The sequence below is a fragment of the Bactrocera dorsalis genome, chromosome 3 (genome assembly GCF_023373825.1).
Source record: "Bactrocera dorsalis isolate Fly_Bdor chromosome 3, ASM2337382v1, whole genome shotgun sequence".
NCBI lineage: Eukaryota > Metazoa > Arthropoda > Insecta > Diptera > Tephritidae > Bactrocera > Bactrocera dorsalis.
Window position 1 is genome coordinate 69,545,320 of NC_064305.1, and position 17,150 is coordinate 69,562,469.

At 38.5% G+C, this 17,150-nt stretch overlaps 2 protein-coding genes across 3 annotated transcripts; one reads left to right on the plus strand and one right to left on the minus strand.

Annotated features, from left to right (window-relative positions):
* Window positions 1-690: 690 nt before the first annotated feature.
* Window positions 691-6,272, minus strand: LOC105222898 (putative sodium-coupled neutral amino acid transporter 10). Of its 2 annotated transcripts, none has more exons than XM_011200441.4 (7): window positions 6,002-6,272; window positions 5,517-5,901; window positions 4,457-4,574; window positions 3,949-4,357; window positions 3,293-3,441; window positions 3,101-3,237; window positions 691-3,038 (listed from the first exon to the last, which is right to left on the minus strand). In XM_011200441.4, the coding sequence occupies exons 2-7, from the start codon at window positions 5,694-5,696 to the stop codon at window positions 1,062-1,064; spliced, it is 2,970 nt and encodes a 989-aa protein (XP_011198743.2). In that variant the 5' UTR covers window positions 5,697-5,901; window positions 6,002-6,272; the 3' UTR covers window positions 691-1,061. The 2 variants fall into 2 exon arrangements, with proteins under 2 accessions (XP_011198743.2, XP_011198746.2); XM_011200444.4 differs by having other exon boundaries at window positions 3,949-4,383; window positions 6,002-6,271.
* Window positions 6,273-6,562: 290 nt separating this feature from the next.
* LOC105222897 (protein three rows) lies at window positions 6,563-13,016 on the plus strand. Its single transcript, XM_011200440.4, has 5 exons — window positions 6,563-7,047; window positions 7,111-9,009; window positions 9,072-9,902; window positions 10,852-11,040; window positions 11,135-13,016. The coding sequence occupies exons 1-5, from the start codon at window positions 6,730-6,732 to the stop codon at window positions 12,800-12,802; spliced, it is 4,905 nt and encodes a 1,634-aa protein (XP_011198742.2). The 5' UTR covers window positions 6,563-6,729; the 3' UTR covers window positions 12,803-13,016.
* The last annotated feature ends 4,134 nt before the right edge of the window (window positions 13,017-17,150 follow it).

Here is a 17,150-nt window from a genome sequence, read left to right on the forward strand (position 1 = left end):
AAGAAATAAAAATAAAAAAAAAATAATAATATAAAAAATTTTAATCAAAAATTAAATAAAAATTAAAAAAGTTAATCAAAAATAAAAAAATAAATAAGGAATTTAAAAAAATAAAAAAGTAAAAAAAAAACATAAAAAATTAATTAAAAATTAAAAAAAGAATTAATTAAAAATTAAAAAAAGAATTAATTAAAATTAAAGAAAAATAAGAAATTTAAAAAAAAAATAAAGAATACAGAAAAAGAAATTAAAAAAAAGAACTAAGAAACCAATTAAAACAAAATAATTTTTTGTCTTGACTTTTGTAGTTCAGTTTGCATGGCAGCCAGATGATATAGTGGTTTGGTCTGAACTATGTTCAAAGATAATAGCGTTGTATTGAAAATAAATCCCTCCCAAAATATCAGCAAGACAACTTGCTATATAAAAAAGTTTTTCATACAAAGACTTGACTCAGTGAACCGATAACGGTGGTTCCAAGAATTTAGCAGCTTCTTTGGAAGAAAAAGAAGTATGCTAAATTTGCGATCGAAATCTCCAGACGGACGGCCACAGTTTAATCAACCCAGCTCATTATCATTATCATTTACATATACTCGAATAAATACTTTATATTAAAATATTCTAACTAAAAGCCAGTTCAGATATTATATTCTAGAAATTTTAGATGTGTAAATAAATTTCACGGAATTTAAATAAATAAATATTTATTTTATTTAGTCTTGTCAACATGCATAGACACACATACGCACTATATATAGTATATACATTTAGGAATAGGTAGATAGCTGTGTCGACAGTTTATAAGTAACGACTTAGTATATGGGCGCCTACGTGAAACACGCAGCGATCGGTAGGAATGATACTGGCAGATAATGCTTTTGGTACGTTCACATATACACACGGTCTGGTGTATATGCTGAGTAAATGGGAAATACAAAACAGCTTACATTTTATGCAAAAATCTCTAAGTAAATGCAATAAACTCTAAATACATTAAATAGAAAAATCAACAAAGAGGTTAATACTTGAGCTTTCAGCGCAGCAAAAACACACTTCATTTAAAGCTGCGTCTCATTCTCTTCTCTTACAGAGCGCAACTCACGTCCAAAAGTTTGCGATTTCAAATTTATCGCATTGCCTATGCCACTCTGCGCCAGCATTTGGTCCACCTTGGGTGTTGTTAAACAATTACTGCTTTGCATTTTCGTATCGATCTCCGCAAAGTTGGGCGTATTCGCACGCTTGCGTCTTATATGCTCCGCATTCGCCGCTATTATGTCGATGTCAGTGTCCGTTACGCCAAACGTAGGAAATTCCTTCAGTTGCTCGGACTTTAATTGCAGTATTTCGCGGCGTATAGCCTCCACGTTTTCCTTCTCCTTGTCACTGGGTGTTTGATCAACACTCGCGGAAGCTGTTTCATTTGCTTTTAGTGGTGTCGCATTATCAGTCTTAAGATTAATGGTAACATTGGCATTATCGGCGGTGTGTTGTGTGGCGTTCAAGGGATATTTGTCGCCCACGTCCCGTGTTTGTATATTATTTGACTTGTTGTTGGTGTTCAAGGACGAGGCATTGAATAAAACGGCTAAAGGTAGCGGCAAACGCGTTTCCAACTGGCTGCCATTTTTCGCCTTCTCAATAAGTTCGCCGGTTTTATAAGATAGCGGTTCATAAACATGTTGCGGTTCGCGCACATCTGCTTGCTGTTCCGAGAGTATGCTCAGCAGCGATGGTCTTTCGTCCAGACGATTTGGTAGGTTTGGCATGTTTGGCATTTTAGCTACCGCCTCCTCTTGTTTAGGCGCTACTACGCTTTCTTGCGGCGTATTAACAGCCGCTTGCTGCGGCAACGAGTCACTGCGTTCTTTATTCTCTGGCTCTGGCTCTGGCTCAGGCGCTGGCGCTGGTGCTTGCCCTTCGGCAGGCGCATTATGCTGCACCTTCTTTTCGATTTGTTCCACCTTTTGTACCACCTTCTCCAACGTCTCAGCCACCATATTCTGCGTTTCCTCATTCTGTTTGGCCAGTTCATGCTTCAACTGATCCACAGTGCGTTCCAACAGTTCTTTGGTCTTCTTCAGTTCTTTGCGTGTTTCTTTGAGTTCCACATCATTGTTGCTTTTTGCCAACTTTTGTCCATTTTTCAACTCCTCAGCGGCAATTTCCTCATCCTTCTTGATAGCATCCTTATCTATTGTTTGCGGTTGCTGATTTTCCGGCGCGATTTGCTCTTCTTGCTTCGGTAGTGTTTCCACATTTGGTTGTTGCGCTATCGTTTCATGTGGTAGCGGATTCTGCTGCAGCGGCTTAAGTTCTGATGGCGCTTCTGCTGCAACTGGTTGCTTTATGCTGTCGCCTACTTTCGCAGCGTCATCTTTTGGTTTTAACGCCTCAACTATAAGTGGCGCCTCCGGTTTAAGTGGCTTTGCATTCAATGTATTCTCTGGTTTTTCAGCTATCACATTTGCTTTCGGTAATTCTGCGTTTTTATTAATAACAACTGCCGCTGGCTGCGATATCGTTTGCACAGGTGTGGCACTCATCAAATATTCAGACTTTTTCTTTGCCTCCGGCTCTAAATTATTATCTTTTAACTTCAAATCAACAAGTGTTTTCTCCACTCTCAGTTTATCTATTTGCGTTTGTGCTGCCGCTGAGTCCACGGCTATTTTATCAGTTGGTCGCAATAAATTCGTATTTTCTAATTCGTTAACTACATGTAAATGCGCACCAGAACGCTGTTCATCGATGGCATTCAAATTGGCAAACGTGCCCAAAATCATGAGACAAAAACCGCTAATGAATATAAACTGCGCCAAAGAACGCTCTGTCGAGTCTTTTTTCACGATTTTTCGAAAACAAAATGCCGGAAACATTATACAAATCGCTACGCCAATTGTGGAGCCCACCAAACCGATAACTAGCTCCACGGACGGTATCATTAGTGCAATGCAGAGTGCACAACCCACCAGACAGGTGGTTATGACTTTGAAGCGAGTCTCTGGTATATAACCACTGTTATCAGTGTGGCCCTAAAATTGTATAGGCAAGTGAATAGGTATGTACGATAAGTTGTAAAACTAGTGGAATAAACCTTGCGATAGAGTAGCGAGTAAATACTGGCACGGCAGGGGAATATGACGAGCGGAAAGCTGAATGCAACCGAAAGCACAAATCCAACTTTTATAACATCGCTGCCAAAGGAGGGTGAAAAGTTCATCAAAATATTGCCTAGAAGATATTTTCAATTATTATTCAGTAAATTATAGGACATTTTATCGCTTACCCGAAAAGGTTTGAGTACAAAAGGCGACATAACCAAAGAATCCGACGGCTATATACACAAAAGTGCAAATCCATGTGGCGTTACGTACAATCCCATTCAATTTTTCCACGCTTTGGTTATTGATGCTCTCGAACACTTCAAAAAGTTGCCTGATAAAGGCAGTGTTTTTTATTTTTTTGTAATATTTTTTAACGTTAATTAGTGTTTGTATGTATTTTAGATAACGTAAGCTTAACTCATTAACTAATGAAGCGTGCGAAATGAGGGGTTTTAAGCGAGGAAACGGAAGGAATGAAAGGTGAAAGGGCATAGATTTTTAATAACTTTTTGCAAAAAAATGGTAAGTCTTTGAGGTTTTGCAGGTTATGGTGCATTTTTTAAACAAAAAAATCCAATGAATGTTTGCGATATTTGTACAGTAAAAGCATGAATTTTTGTTAATTTTTAGCGAAAAAATTATAAAAACTTGTGTATGTTCAAAAAAAAATATAAAAGCAGTAATAAAAAAAATGTTTGGTGATTTTTAGCAAAAAAATAATTAATAAATATATAATAAAGATAGTGCTAGTAATGAAAATAATCAGTGCATTGTATGTTTATGACGCAGCAGTGTGCGAAAAATATAAAAAAATAAATTAATAAAGATTTCCACTTACATTTGACATGACAGCGCCATACTAAAGATCGGTAAGCATTGTAAAATACCTGCAGGTCGCCAATACTCCACTTTCTCCACCCAATCGTGTGTTACAATATGTGCCTCAGATTCCAGTACAATCTTCACGACCAAACAAACGTAAAATCCAATCGATGCAGCACATACTGTTGAAAGGCTATCAACATTTTTCAACATAGCCAAGGGCAATATGCAGAAAACGGTTACTGCTATCATCACCCACGTGCGTAGGTGTGGAAAATCCACCGTGTTAAGTGAAAACATTTTTGTAACGATTTGCGGTCCTAAATCACCCATCACCACGAAATACGTGATGGACGTGCCGAAAAGATAACCGATAATACATAACTCCGCAAGCAGTTTGCCCGATGAGCCGAACGCATGAAAGCCTGTAGCGGGGAAAATTAAAGAAAAGCTAAAGTTTAAAATTGTTTGAATATAATTTATATGCGTTAATGTAGTGGTTGCTTGGCAATTTTTTACTTTACCCAAAAACTCGAAACTTCTGCGACGTGTCAACAGTGAGGATTTTATTAGATAATGGCAAGATATGCGAGTAATCCAATTACTGATGATGAGCAAGAGAACAGAGAGCACAATGCCGCACTAAAAAATGGAATTATATGTTATATTTCGAAATGTAAATAGTAATATGATGTATGTACATATGTATAAAGGTATGTATTTGCCCTTGCAACTAGTTATGAAGGTGCGAACACAACAAAACGATTAGCACATTAAATAATATAAGAATAAATGAAACTTACAAATGTAGTTCAGACAACGTACTCATTAAACAATTAAAACTCGAAATTTCTATGTATATGCATGTACATATATTGTTGTATTTTGCTAAACACAAATTATTTTCAAGTAACATTTCCGGAAAAAACACATTCTTCATTGGAGTCGCTACGAAATGATAAGCTGTATACCGGTAGATATAAATATTTGTACATATGTACACGAATTATATCACTATATGTACATAAAAACAAATTTCGCGTCTGCTTGTATTTACTCATATGTATATGTTTTCAGATTATTATTTGTGTGTAACCTTAAAAAAACCACATTGTAAACAAAATAACTATTTTATTTTTTTTTTAACGAGCTAACGCAAAATGTACACATTTTCAATTTGCTAGAGGTTATTAAAATTTTAGTCATTAAAAAATATAATGGTTTTTATCTTTTTCACGAGATATGTGAGGTTTTAAGACATTGACAAAAAGAGTATTAACTAATAATAGTATATGTATGTAAGTATTTGTTTCAATACACTTCAACTAAGCACAAATGAAATTTCTAAATCTGAATCTTTTAAAATTTTCAAATTATTTCCTTTAACCGTTTTAGCGCGCTAATACAATTCGTCTAATATTATTAAAGCAATTTAAATATACGTTTTACAGCACACATTTGGTAAAACCTATTAAAAATTCGGCTATTTTGTATGATTCATAAACAAGTAATAACTACATAATTTACTCACTTCCATATACATACATACATACATATGTATAGTGAAACAATATATTTGCTCACCTTTTGGAAACAAAATGGCATGGCTAGTATTCCCACGCCAATAATACTATTGGCTAGCGTCATTATATGCCCCGAATAAGCCAACATGTTGCAAAAATGCAACACAAGAAATGCCGTTATCAGGTTATTAACTTGCAAGGTTATTAGTTCAAGGGCTAAAGAAAGTAGCGCCAGCCGCATGCGTTTCTCTAACGGCAAATAGTTCGTAACTCAGCTGTTTTACAATAAAGTGGGTGGGCGTTACGTTGTATACCTCGAATGTGTATGATTTCAACTGCAAACTGTTAATGAAAACTTTCTCCAATTCGACAATATATGCACTTGTTGGCACAATAGCATGTATGTACTTTATGTAAACTAAACAAATTTTGCTTCCGCCTTCCGTCTACAAAAAAACACAAATAGGTACATAAATATATTGCGCATATATAACTATATATTAATAAAGCTTTTTAATTTAAACATTGAATATCAAATTGATATACCTTAAATGTACTAAAACTGAAAATGTAGATAAGATAATGAAATGTTTTCAAACATTGTACAATCGGAAACCACGTATTTTTATTTTGCCTACACATACACACATGTAAATAATATAAACACTACATTAATTCACTCGCGTTACGCGATAAACAAAAGTTTAAATTATTGACGGTGTGGCAAACGATTTCGTACTGAAGCAATCGGCAATATACTTGTTGTTGATTGGCAAAGAAAAATGCTAATATTTTTGTTAAAACAAAACAGCGAAGCAAAATACAAACAATTGCCAGCTGGAGCGTAGTAGCCAGACTGGTGAAAAATTATGAATGTATTAACACTTCTACGTCTACTAAATTTTGGAATACGTATCAAATATTTAGTATAGCAATTTTATTTTATAATTTAATTATTATCTTCTGTTTTTATGTATTACGATAAAGAATGATATACATATAATTAAGGAAAAAATTACTTACAAATAAATTTTACCTTTGTTGAGGTATTTCAGCGCTTGCTACAACGTTTTATATGGCAACACTGCATTGCAACTTGGCACCACTTAAGTTATTTTATAAACGTTGGCTGTACTGCAAAAGCGCCAAAAGACAAATAATTGACTTTTAATTTAAATTCATAGAACGACTGATTGGATAGTAAAAATAGTTATATATGACGTGAAAATATATTATTGACGCGCATATGTAAGTTAAAATAAATTGAACAGAAAATGTCGACCGAATATGAAGCGGCATTCGGAGGCACACGAGAAATGGCTGTCAACGCAATGCAGAGGGTTCAACAACAACTTCAAACACTGAAAGAGAATGGGAATAAGGATTCCAATCGACGTGAAATGCAACTTGCATTATCAGTATTGCGTGCCATTTGTACTATTGCTGCGAAGACGGAAGGCAAACACTATGATGTCTACTGTGATACATTGGTGCATGTAGTGGGGAAGCATATTCAACCAACAATGAGTGCTAAATATTGGACAATGTACCTGGAACATGTTAGATATTTACATCATTTGGTTGCAGATAAGGTGAAACGAAATTCCAATTTTATTATAAAAACAAACTATTTAATGTATAATTTTTAACAATAGAAAAACTTTACTGAGGCTAAAAGAATATGTGACCTTGTTGCAAGTTATACTAGTTATCTACAGAGTGAAGGCGATTATAAAGTTATATTAGGCATGTACTTGCAACACTTAATTTGTCAACACAATCACGTACGCGTAAATGCCCCAGTTGCTCAGGAATATATCGCCAACATTATAGAGGCACTAAAAGAGTTATTTAAGCGTATGCTGCAGTGCAACAAAACTGAAAATTTTACATATCCGGAGTTAATAGCAGATTTTATACAATATCTGGTGCCAAAGCGTGTTTCCACAGTTTTTAATTATCTCGCCACACTTCCTGCAAATAAAACACAAATGTATGATGCTTTTTTCACGTTACTTAAGGAAATACGTACAACGCAACCATCGAAGCAAGAATTACAAGCACATTGTCAACGACATTTAGAAGCGCTTACTGTTTTCTTTCAGTTAGATGTGCCGGATAGACTGCAGCAACAACTGGCTTTGCGGCATTTGCGTGCATGCCGTGAAATGTCAGTGTTTGCTACTGACAAAAGTTCAAATTACGTATTTTCACTACTATATTATCTGGTGAAACTAGTTTATGGCTTACCGAATCCAGGCGAATTTAAGGATATATATAAAGATCTAAGTCAAAAGCTGACTTCTTTCTTTGAACGCTATGGGGAAATGTTAATGCAAGAGCGTTGGTTTACAGATGTGCCGGTTATAATAGCGGTACTTTTGACGCATTTACAGCAACATCCCACCACACCATTCGCATTTTTTTGGCAACATATGACCAGTATTGAATGTTATATATCGCATTACGAATTAATATTAGGCTGTATACGTTTAGCGCCACGTATAACTGAGACGAAATTATTAAAATTTGATTGCTGCACCAGTGCTAGAAAACATACAATAATTTCCTTTGTTATTAGTTCATTAGCTGCCTTTTCATCCTATGCCTTAGCTGTGGATGACTCATCAGCAGAAAGTGAAGATCTTTTTATCAGCTTACGTACGCAATTGCTGACGTTGATGCGCCATGGTGTCAGTGTGCTTGATTCTCTCGCTTGTATAACGCCTGATTCGACAGAATTGAAATTACTCTACACATGCGTCGTACAGCTGACATTGGATATGCGCACGCCAGCACAAAAACGTCTTTGCATCACATTAGCTGAGTTTCTCTTACGCATACGTCATAAATTCTCTATTAAGGATTGGACACTGTTATTGCGCCGTCTATACAAAATGACATTGGAATCAAATGAAACAAATATAACATTAGATCTACATGTCGCACACATTGCTTCCATGCTGCAGGAAAATGTCTGGCCTGACGTTACTACATTGCGCAACCGCATTGGACACTTCCACATGGCCTCGTCACACGTGACGCCCGGACAATGCATCCTGCAAATAGCTATGGAGAGTCACAATCCATTTAAGGTTTTTCTGGACACACCACAGAAACACTTATTACATTGGTTAGAAACACAGCAGTTTCTTAAGTACCATAAGAGCTGTGCACAACTTCAATTGACGCTAATGCGCTGTAGTCCTTCAATGTATGGTGAAGTGTTGGTGGCACGTGGTGCTGGTCCTCTAACGGCCGCAGTAGCTACACATTTGCAACAACTCTACAAAGAATTGGAGCAAAAGATGGATAAAACCGCGGGTTTGACACGTTTGGAACAACTCTGCTGGGCTCATATAAACACAGCGCTGCTTCATGATGCCTTGAAAGTTCGTAAAGACTCATTGGCAGTGGAAATTAAATTCCAAGAGGACAACATAGAGGATTTGTGGCAGCGCAAAGAATTGTCTACGCTAACCGTGACACATGAAGTCAAATATGTAAAGCAAGCTGAAACGGCTTTGCAAGCGTTTCGTGAATTCTATGAGAAGGTACAAATATTTACTCTATTTAAAAATATATGTAAACAATAAATTATCATTGTACTTTGTAGGCTGACGCTGAACCGATACTCAGCAATGAGGTGTACATCGATTGGGAGTCCATCGTAGAAGACTTAACCTCACTTGCGTTGTATTTGCAATTGGCTGGCTATTTGGATGTCGCTACGGAAGCTTGGATTCTACACTATCGGGTGACAAATTTAATTAACGATGAGTACAATTCCTTACGTAGTCTCGCCTATTTCTGTGAAAACAGCGAATACTTTCTAAATTCACAAAATAGCATAGACTTGACTGTAGAAGTGGCACACAAGCAAAATTTCCTATTAAACGCCTTACAACAGTTGCCGACACTTATTAAACGCCACCAAAACCATGTGCTTATGTGCCTCTGCCAAATGGCACACTATTACGCACGCATTGGTCATCTCAACTATGCACAAGTGCTGTTGCAGTACGTTCATCAGGTGCACGCCGAGTTGCCGAATCAGCAGGGCAAATATAATGTGGTGCTTGGCACAGTCGATATTGTCAAATTTCGTATTTTATGGAAGCATTTGGATAGTGTAGCAGAACGACGAGAAACTCAACTCTCACAGCGTTGCCTGCTACGTGAAATGGAGGACACACTGGAACGCTTTCGCGGTGATTTCTTCAAACTCTCGACCAGTGAATTAATGTCATACACGATTTTACTATTGAGTCTTATAGAGCAGGTGGCCGAGTGTGCCGCCAATCGTTTATGCGATCATTTTGTGAATTCATATTTCGCTGGCACTTTTAAGCTGCTCCTGCAATCCGGTTCAGCATTGCGCATAATACAAATGCTAGCCATGTGGGCGTGGATTAATTTACAAATGGAATATGTGCAAAAGGCGCAGGTGAGCACAATAAAAAATTAAAATATTTTATTTTTTTTTATTTTCTTTTTTTATTGTATCCTGAAGGGCATGTTTAGTTTGTGTATATTCCCACGGTTTTTTGAGATATCAGTCTGAAATTTTGCACACGTGCTTTTCTCCACAAGCAGCTGCTAATTTGTAAGAATAGCCAATATCTGAACACTACAGGTTATAGCTGTCATACAAACTGATCGTTGAAAATCAAATTCTTGTATGGAAAACTTTTTTAATTTACAAGATATCTTCATAAAATTTAGTAAGCATTATTATTCAAGCCAATGATACAATCTTTGAAGAAATTGATCAGACCGGATCATTAGAGCATTAGCTGCCATACAAACTGATCGATCAAAATCAAGTTATTGTATGGAAAACTTTTTTATTTGACAGGATATCTTCACGATCTTTGGCATAGATTATTGTCCAATGTTATGGTACAATCTGTAAAGAAATTGTTCAAATCTGACTGCTATAGAATATCCTAGCTGCTGTTCACGCTGACCGATCAAAATCGATATAAAATATTTATCTTTACTTATTAAGTTACTTTAGACTTGAAGTCTGTTTATATCTAACAATGTGTCTAGAAAGAACCACTAAGATCTCTTCCGTTGGACGCAAACCGTTGAAGGGTTAAGTTTTCGAATTGTAGTTATACATATAGGTTAGGTAAATAGTTATACATATAGTTGCTTTAAGAAAATCACTCATGAAGGGTTGTAGTTGTTGTTGTAGTGTTTATCTAATCTCAAACAAGGTAAAATCACCGAAAAACAACTTTGCCAGGATAAAATCCGGGTACATCGGGTACATTCCGGTAACATAGAAACGGCTGTCGCAGGATTTGCCCTCATTAAGGGTATTATAGCTTCGATGCAGGCGCAGTTTACATTTTTTCTTGTTTTTCACTGATTTTTTTTATGCACAGATCAAAGTAAAATTGATTGAATACATATTGGGTGTAAAAACTATCGAAGATTTGCGGCAATTGAGTGAAGCACGCGCCGTTGAAAAGAAAATGGCACTCCCAAACGCTTACAACACCTTGGAATTGCTGCATTCGGGCATGGAGCCGCTGCGCAAAATGATACCGTTGCATGCATCGCCCACAAAAATGGTATGCTAATACACTAATTTAATTTTTTTTATAAAACTTTTTCCTATAGAATTCTAGTCAACATCTTTTTTTTCATATTCTTCCTAAAACTTAGCTCAAAATGCAGCTTAGTCCATCTATACAGCAAGAAAATGGTCTCACGCGCTTTCTCCAAATAGCCTGCAACGATACTTTGCAACAATATGAGATTCTGCAATGGTGTTGCTTTATGGTTGGTTGCTTGAATGCCAGACTCTACTTTCTTGTCGATAATCATGACAAACTGGAGAATTTCTATGAAACTAGTCAGCAATGGTTGGAAACGCATCAGCAAAATAATTTCCTGCGCATCAATTTCCAAAATATACAACTGCTAAACTTGCAACACTATGTCAACTATCTGCGTACGCATAAGAAATACGAAAAGGCCTTAAGTTGTCTACAAGCGGGTCTGCTGCGCTACACTAGTGTAAAAGGGAATGTTGATACCGTTTATCACATTAATTTTCTCTTACAATTGCGCGCTACAAAGAAAGAAATGTCCATGCAGAAAGAAAGCAAGAGTCAGGGTGGCTTGCGGCGCGCGCTGGCATTTAATGTGTCACCCGATTTGGAAGACGTGACGGTGTTGGCAAAGAAAGTGCCAGCAGCTAAAACGGGGAAAAAGCTGCCAACTGCTGCTTTCAAAATATACGACAGTGACGAGAGTCTAAACAAACATACGCCTAGGCGTGCTATTGCGCCGTTGCCAGAGGTTGGTAAAACCAAAGAGAAAATGTTGACTTTAACGGCGAGAAAAGCAAAAAAACTTTTGGCGTCTGAAACGCCAGCCAAAAACGGTGCCAAAAATGTAAAAGGAAGCACACAATCGCTAACAGCAAGAAAGCTGCGCGAAATCAGAGCCGCTGCTAGCGATTCGTCTAGTCATTCGACGAATTCTACGCCCGATTCTGATATCGACAATATACTGAATCGTTGTCAACGCATCGAATCTGTGGATCTGTTGGACAGTGATGATGCGAATAGTAAACAGAGTGAAGCATCAAATGCAAACATCCAAACCAGCGCCAGTGTCATATTAAGCAAAGAGTGTAGTGTTACCAAAGCTAGTCGCCAAAATGAGAATCTTTCGAATATTTGCCGTAAATTTGAAACCATAGACTTGGCTGGCGACGATGAGCCCACATTAGTGCCAAATAAGAGTTGCACTCCCAAACTGAAAGAAGCAAAAGCGCGCAAAGAACACACACCCGAAGTCATTGCTGTTTCCGACGACAACACCGATTCTTTCAAAACGCCCGATTCGACTTTCGGTAAACTAACAGCACCGCCGAAAACCACAAATGCGAAAGGCACCACCAGAAAAGCCCCGCGTGCTGCACCAACCAAGCGCCGAGATAAAGAAACGAATGCAAAGCGCGCCTCAGCAGAAGTGAGCATGTCCGCCAGCAGCGAGACAACCACACTCGTCCCAAGCGAACCACAAGTACATGTTGTAGAAAAGTTTATAATAACCGAGGATAAAAAGACGACTACGACGAAATCACGCACACGCACGAAAACCGAAGTACGCACCCTGAAAGTGATCACAATGGAGACGGAAATGAAGATTATGTCACCTGCCGCACAAACCGCAAGCAAGGACAAAGAGCATGCAAGCACGAATAGCACAACGCGAGGTCGCGCACGCGCAACCCGAAAAGCACCGACCAGCAATAACGATGAAAATGTTGCTCCACCCGTGACCGTTAGCAGAACGTTGAGTAGGCGTGCCAGGCAATAGTTTTTGTTTTTTTTAACTCTTTTTTTATATTATTTTTTATGTAGTTAAATTTCTGCAGCACTTTTTCCTAGACTAATAAATTATACCAGCTTACTCTTTCATTAATATTTTTGTAGTGTTATATTTTCTAGTTTTCATATTTTTAATCAAAAGCATTAATTAATTGTGCTCAAATATCCAAAAATTAATAAAGGTGACGCTTATTTTGATTAACCTGAAAGTTTTTAACGAATTTTAATTGAATATCCTACCAACCGTGCTTTTGTACGAATTGCCGCAAGTAAGAATATTTCTACACCATGGCGGATGAGTAACATATGATACGAGTGCGGTTCGATAAGTACGGGAAAACCCCACTTACGCATTCTTTTGAGATCTGAGCGACAAGAAATAGTCGCTGGGGTCAGATCTGGAGAATACGGTGGATACAGAAGCAATCCAAAGCCCAATTCCTGTATTTTTGTCACTGACTTGTGACACGGCGCACTGTCTTGGTGAAACATTTTGTCCTTAAAACGATCAAATAACACTATGTAATAGTCGCTGTTGATGGTACTTCCTTTTTCAAGGTAGCCACCATAAATGATGGTATGCGCATCCCAAAATACAGGCGCCATAAGCGGTTCATCGTGTGCAGTCGGCTGATGTCGAGGGACTTCGGAGTGAAATTAAGGATTCATGTTTCACCTATTGTTCCATGTCGATATAAAAACTCGGGCTGATTCTACTTCATTATTGACCTAGGTCTCACTCTGGATTCTACCCTGCGGTGGAAGCAGCACGTGAACCAAACGTTAGCCAAGGCAACAAAAGCACTGATGGTGTGCAAACGGCTGGCGGGTAAATCCTGGGGCTGTAAACCAAAGATCGTTAGGTGATTATATACCATGATTTTCCGACCGATAATTACGTACGGGGCGGTGTCCTGAGCCTCCGTGGCGGCGCAGGCTTCGGTGGTAATCCAACTGTCTAAGCTTCAGCGGCTAGCATGCGTGTGCATGACGGGAGCCATGCGGACCTGCCCTACGGCGGCTCTGGAGGTCCTGATGGAACTCACACCGCTCCATATAATAATAGGTCAAGTAGCCAAGTAAGAGTGAGTGGAACGACCCCACTCTTGAGCAAATGCTAAGGGATAGTACTTTGAGGTGGTACACCGACGGCTCGAAGACGTCGGAAGGAATAGGTGCGGGTATTGCGGGTCCGCGTACCAAGCTCTCCATTCCGATGGGGAACTTTCGGAGCATTTTCCAAGCCGAAGTTCTGGCTATAAGTCGGTGTATTGAGATAAACCTCCACCGCAACGAGCGAATACCTATACTCAGCGATAGTCAAGCGGCACTAAAAGCGATTTCTTCCTACGAGATCAAATCGCTACTAGTGCAGAAGTGTAGAGGAAGGCTTGACAACCTACCCGAAAAGAACCAGGTACACCTGATCTGGGTGCCTGGTCACAGGGGAATAGCCGGCAATGAACTGGCTGACGAGCTTGCCCACTCCGCAGCCTTTACTACTGTGGTGGGGCCCGAACCGTTCACTGGAGTGGGTCGCCATACGGTGAAGAAGCTGCTCCGCAAAGAGGAAAGAGCGTGCAGGGAGATACTTTGGCAGCGAGCACACGGGATGCGTCATGCCAAGTCGTTAGTTAGGAGGTATAACCAAAAGAGGTTCGAGTCGTTAATAAACCTCCCAAGAAATAAACTCAGGCTCTTGGTCGCATTCTACACCGGCCACTGCAAGTTAAAAAGGTATTTAGCGAACATGGGCCTTTCATCTTGCGCTAACTGTCGGTTCTGCGACAGTGAGCCTGAAACCCCGGACCTGCTATTGGACTGCACCGCAGTTTCCGGATAGGGATCACATCGCCTCGATAGCACCCAGCAGGATATTTTACTTTATCAATATGCTGGGGCTAAGCGAGTGTCTGTGAGTTAGGAGAGGGCACAATAGACCCATACGTTGCGACGTATTCAGTCTGTTTTCTTTCCGCTGCGACACGGCATTCCGCATCGTATCACCTGCTCTTTTGCCTTTTCCAAAAACCGATGGTTTCGTTTGCAGCTGTACGTAAAGCGCTTGAAATGCTTGATATCGTGGCGGGGCAGCTCTCATAGGTGTGCTCCGTTCCGTCGGGGCGTGGGCGCAAATCAGCGATATGTTGAAGAACCTCGCTTTGATGCGGATTGTGGCTAGACGTTCATTCTCCGGAGTGAATGCCAGTTCTCGACGACTGCGTCTTTCTCCCACCACGAATAGCACACAGAATTTGCGCTCCTTTATATGGTCACTGTAGTAAATCTACTCGCCTCAGTCCGTGTCCCGTCCATCGCATTTCGACCGATGGTAGTGTCAGCCTTTACTTTTACGAGGACGTCAACAATCTCGGCAGCGGCATCTTCCCAATTAAGGGACCGGACATTCCCATGCTTTTGCCGTGAGCGACATCAAAAGGGGAGTTTCTCATCCGAGACTGTTGTTTGCTTTTCATTAGGGACGTTTTTTACGTGGCGAGTCTTAACACAGGGCACAAGCCCGGGGAGGAATGTAGGTTCATACTATACTTCATTTGTCATTGTTTTATTTTTAAAATGACCACAAGGTTAGAAATCGTGGCGATGAGAACGTGACCCTAGCGCTTTTTTTAAACAAAAACGCATAACTTAAAGAAAATTATTATTTTTTAATTTATTTTATGTTTAGTGCTATATCTAAAGCTTTTTTTATCAGTGACCAAAAAACAGATCGTAATTCGGGTTTCTGGATTAGAAGTTCTTTAAGGGGTTACATGGGTTTCACAGTTTCAAAAAATCGAAAAAAAATTTTATCTTATTAAATTCTATAACATTTCTAGAATATTGTCCTAAATTTTCAAGTTGATCTGATCAATACTTTCGGAGATACAACCCTGAGAACTTGTGCGCTCGAGGCAATCTAGGCTAAGTGCGCCGTCTTTAAGCGCGTTTTTCTCGAAACTGTGTTTTCAAAGTCGGTTGTCAAGATTTCTCGCGAACTACTCAACCGATCTTGATGAAATTTTACACAGGTCTTCGAGATATCATTTACAAGATCTTGAACGAAGGATTTTCTTTTTTTTAATTACAACTATTAAAAAAAAAAATGTCGAGAAATTTTCATCGAAATTTGCATTTTTTTATAAAACGTCTGCTAAAAATCCAATTTTCATTTTTTTCTTTTTCCTTCGTCCAATACCCAGTTTATTGTCTTTACTAAAACACGTATTTTTTATTTTTATTTCTGATGATCCTGAAAGAAGTTCTGCTGACAACGCAGATGCACCTTTTTTCCGAGGGACTGCCGGAAATGGCGTCATAATGACTGCCATTTTGATATTTTTTTTTGAAAATTTTACAAAATGTTTACTAAATATGAGTCTTTTAAGTAAAAAAAATTATTGAAAAAAGGCCGTTTTTTGCCCGAGGAAACCCATGTAACCCCTTAACTTTTTGAGTATATGTTGAGATTGAAGACTCAATTTGAGTGTTGTTGTTGTAAGACAACGGCTCATAAATACTTTCGGAAAGCACTCTTAGGGTAAAATGTACATACATACATATGTACATACATATATCCTGAGTGAGCAAACATAGACTCGAAAGCTTTAGGAACTCATTCTTAAAATAAAAAATTTAAATTCAATCAATTTTAGTAATGTATGTGTATGCAAATACTCGTACTCAAGCTCAAATCACACACACATATGTATGTATATATAAGTAGCAAACTCTTAAGGAGCGCAAGTTCGTTTCTTAAGTCTTTTGTGTTCCTATAAAATGCCACCAAAGGCATTAAGTTGACACGATTAATTGTTTGCATGCGAAAATCGCATAAACTTATTAATGTCTTCGTGACATTAATCCTTCGTTATTTTTTGACAATCGCTTAACGGTAAACCGCTTGAAAGATGGTTCAAACCGCGCCCACATGCACTTAAGTGACACAACAGCGTCGCTGCAATGCAACACAAATTGGGAGTGGCATTTTATCAACAAATTACCATCGCATTTTTTGAAAGACCATGCCAGTGATTCTCAAATTGCAATAAATTCCTAAAAAAAAAAATAATTTTAATTGTCAGGCTGCTTAACGCATGCGAAAAAACAATGTCGCGGAAACATTCTGGAATTTCCAATTTCTGCGTTCTTTTTTTTTGTTCCCAAGTAGACCACCCATTTAAATGTTAAACATTTCAAAAAGTAAGTGATGGCCAAGTCGTCATGCCTGTAAGTGGTCCGCCCCTTCTGCCTGCCGCTATTTGATTAAGCCACTTTCCGAGCACTTCACTGGACAAATCGCTAATGAATGCAAAATAAGTGCAAAGTGCGAAAAG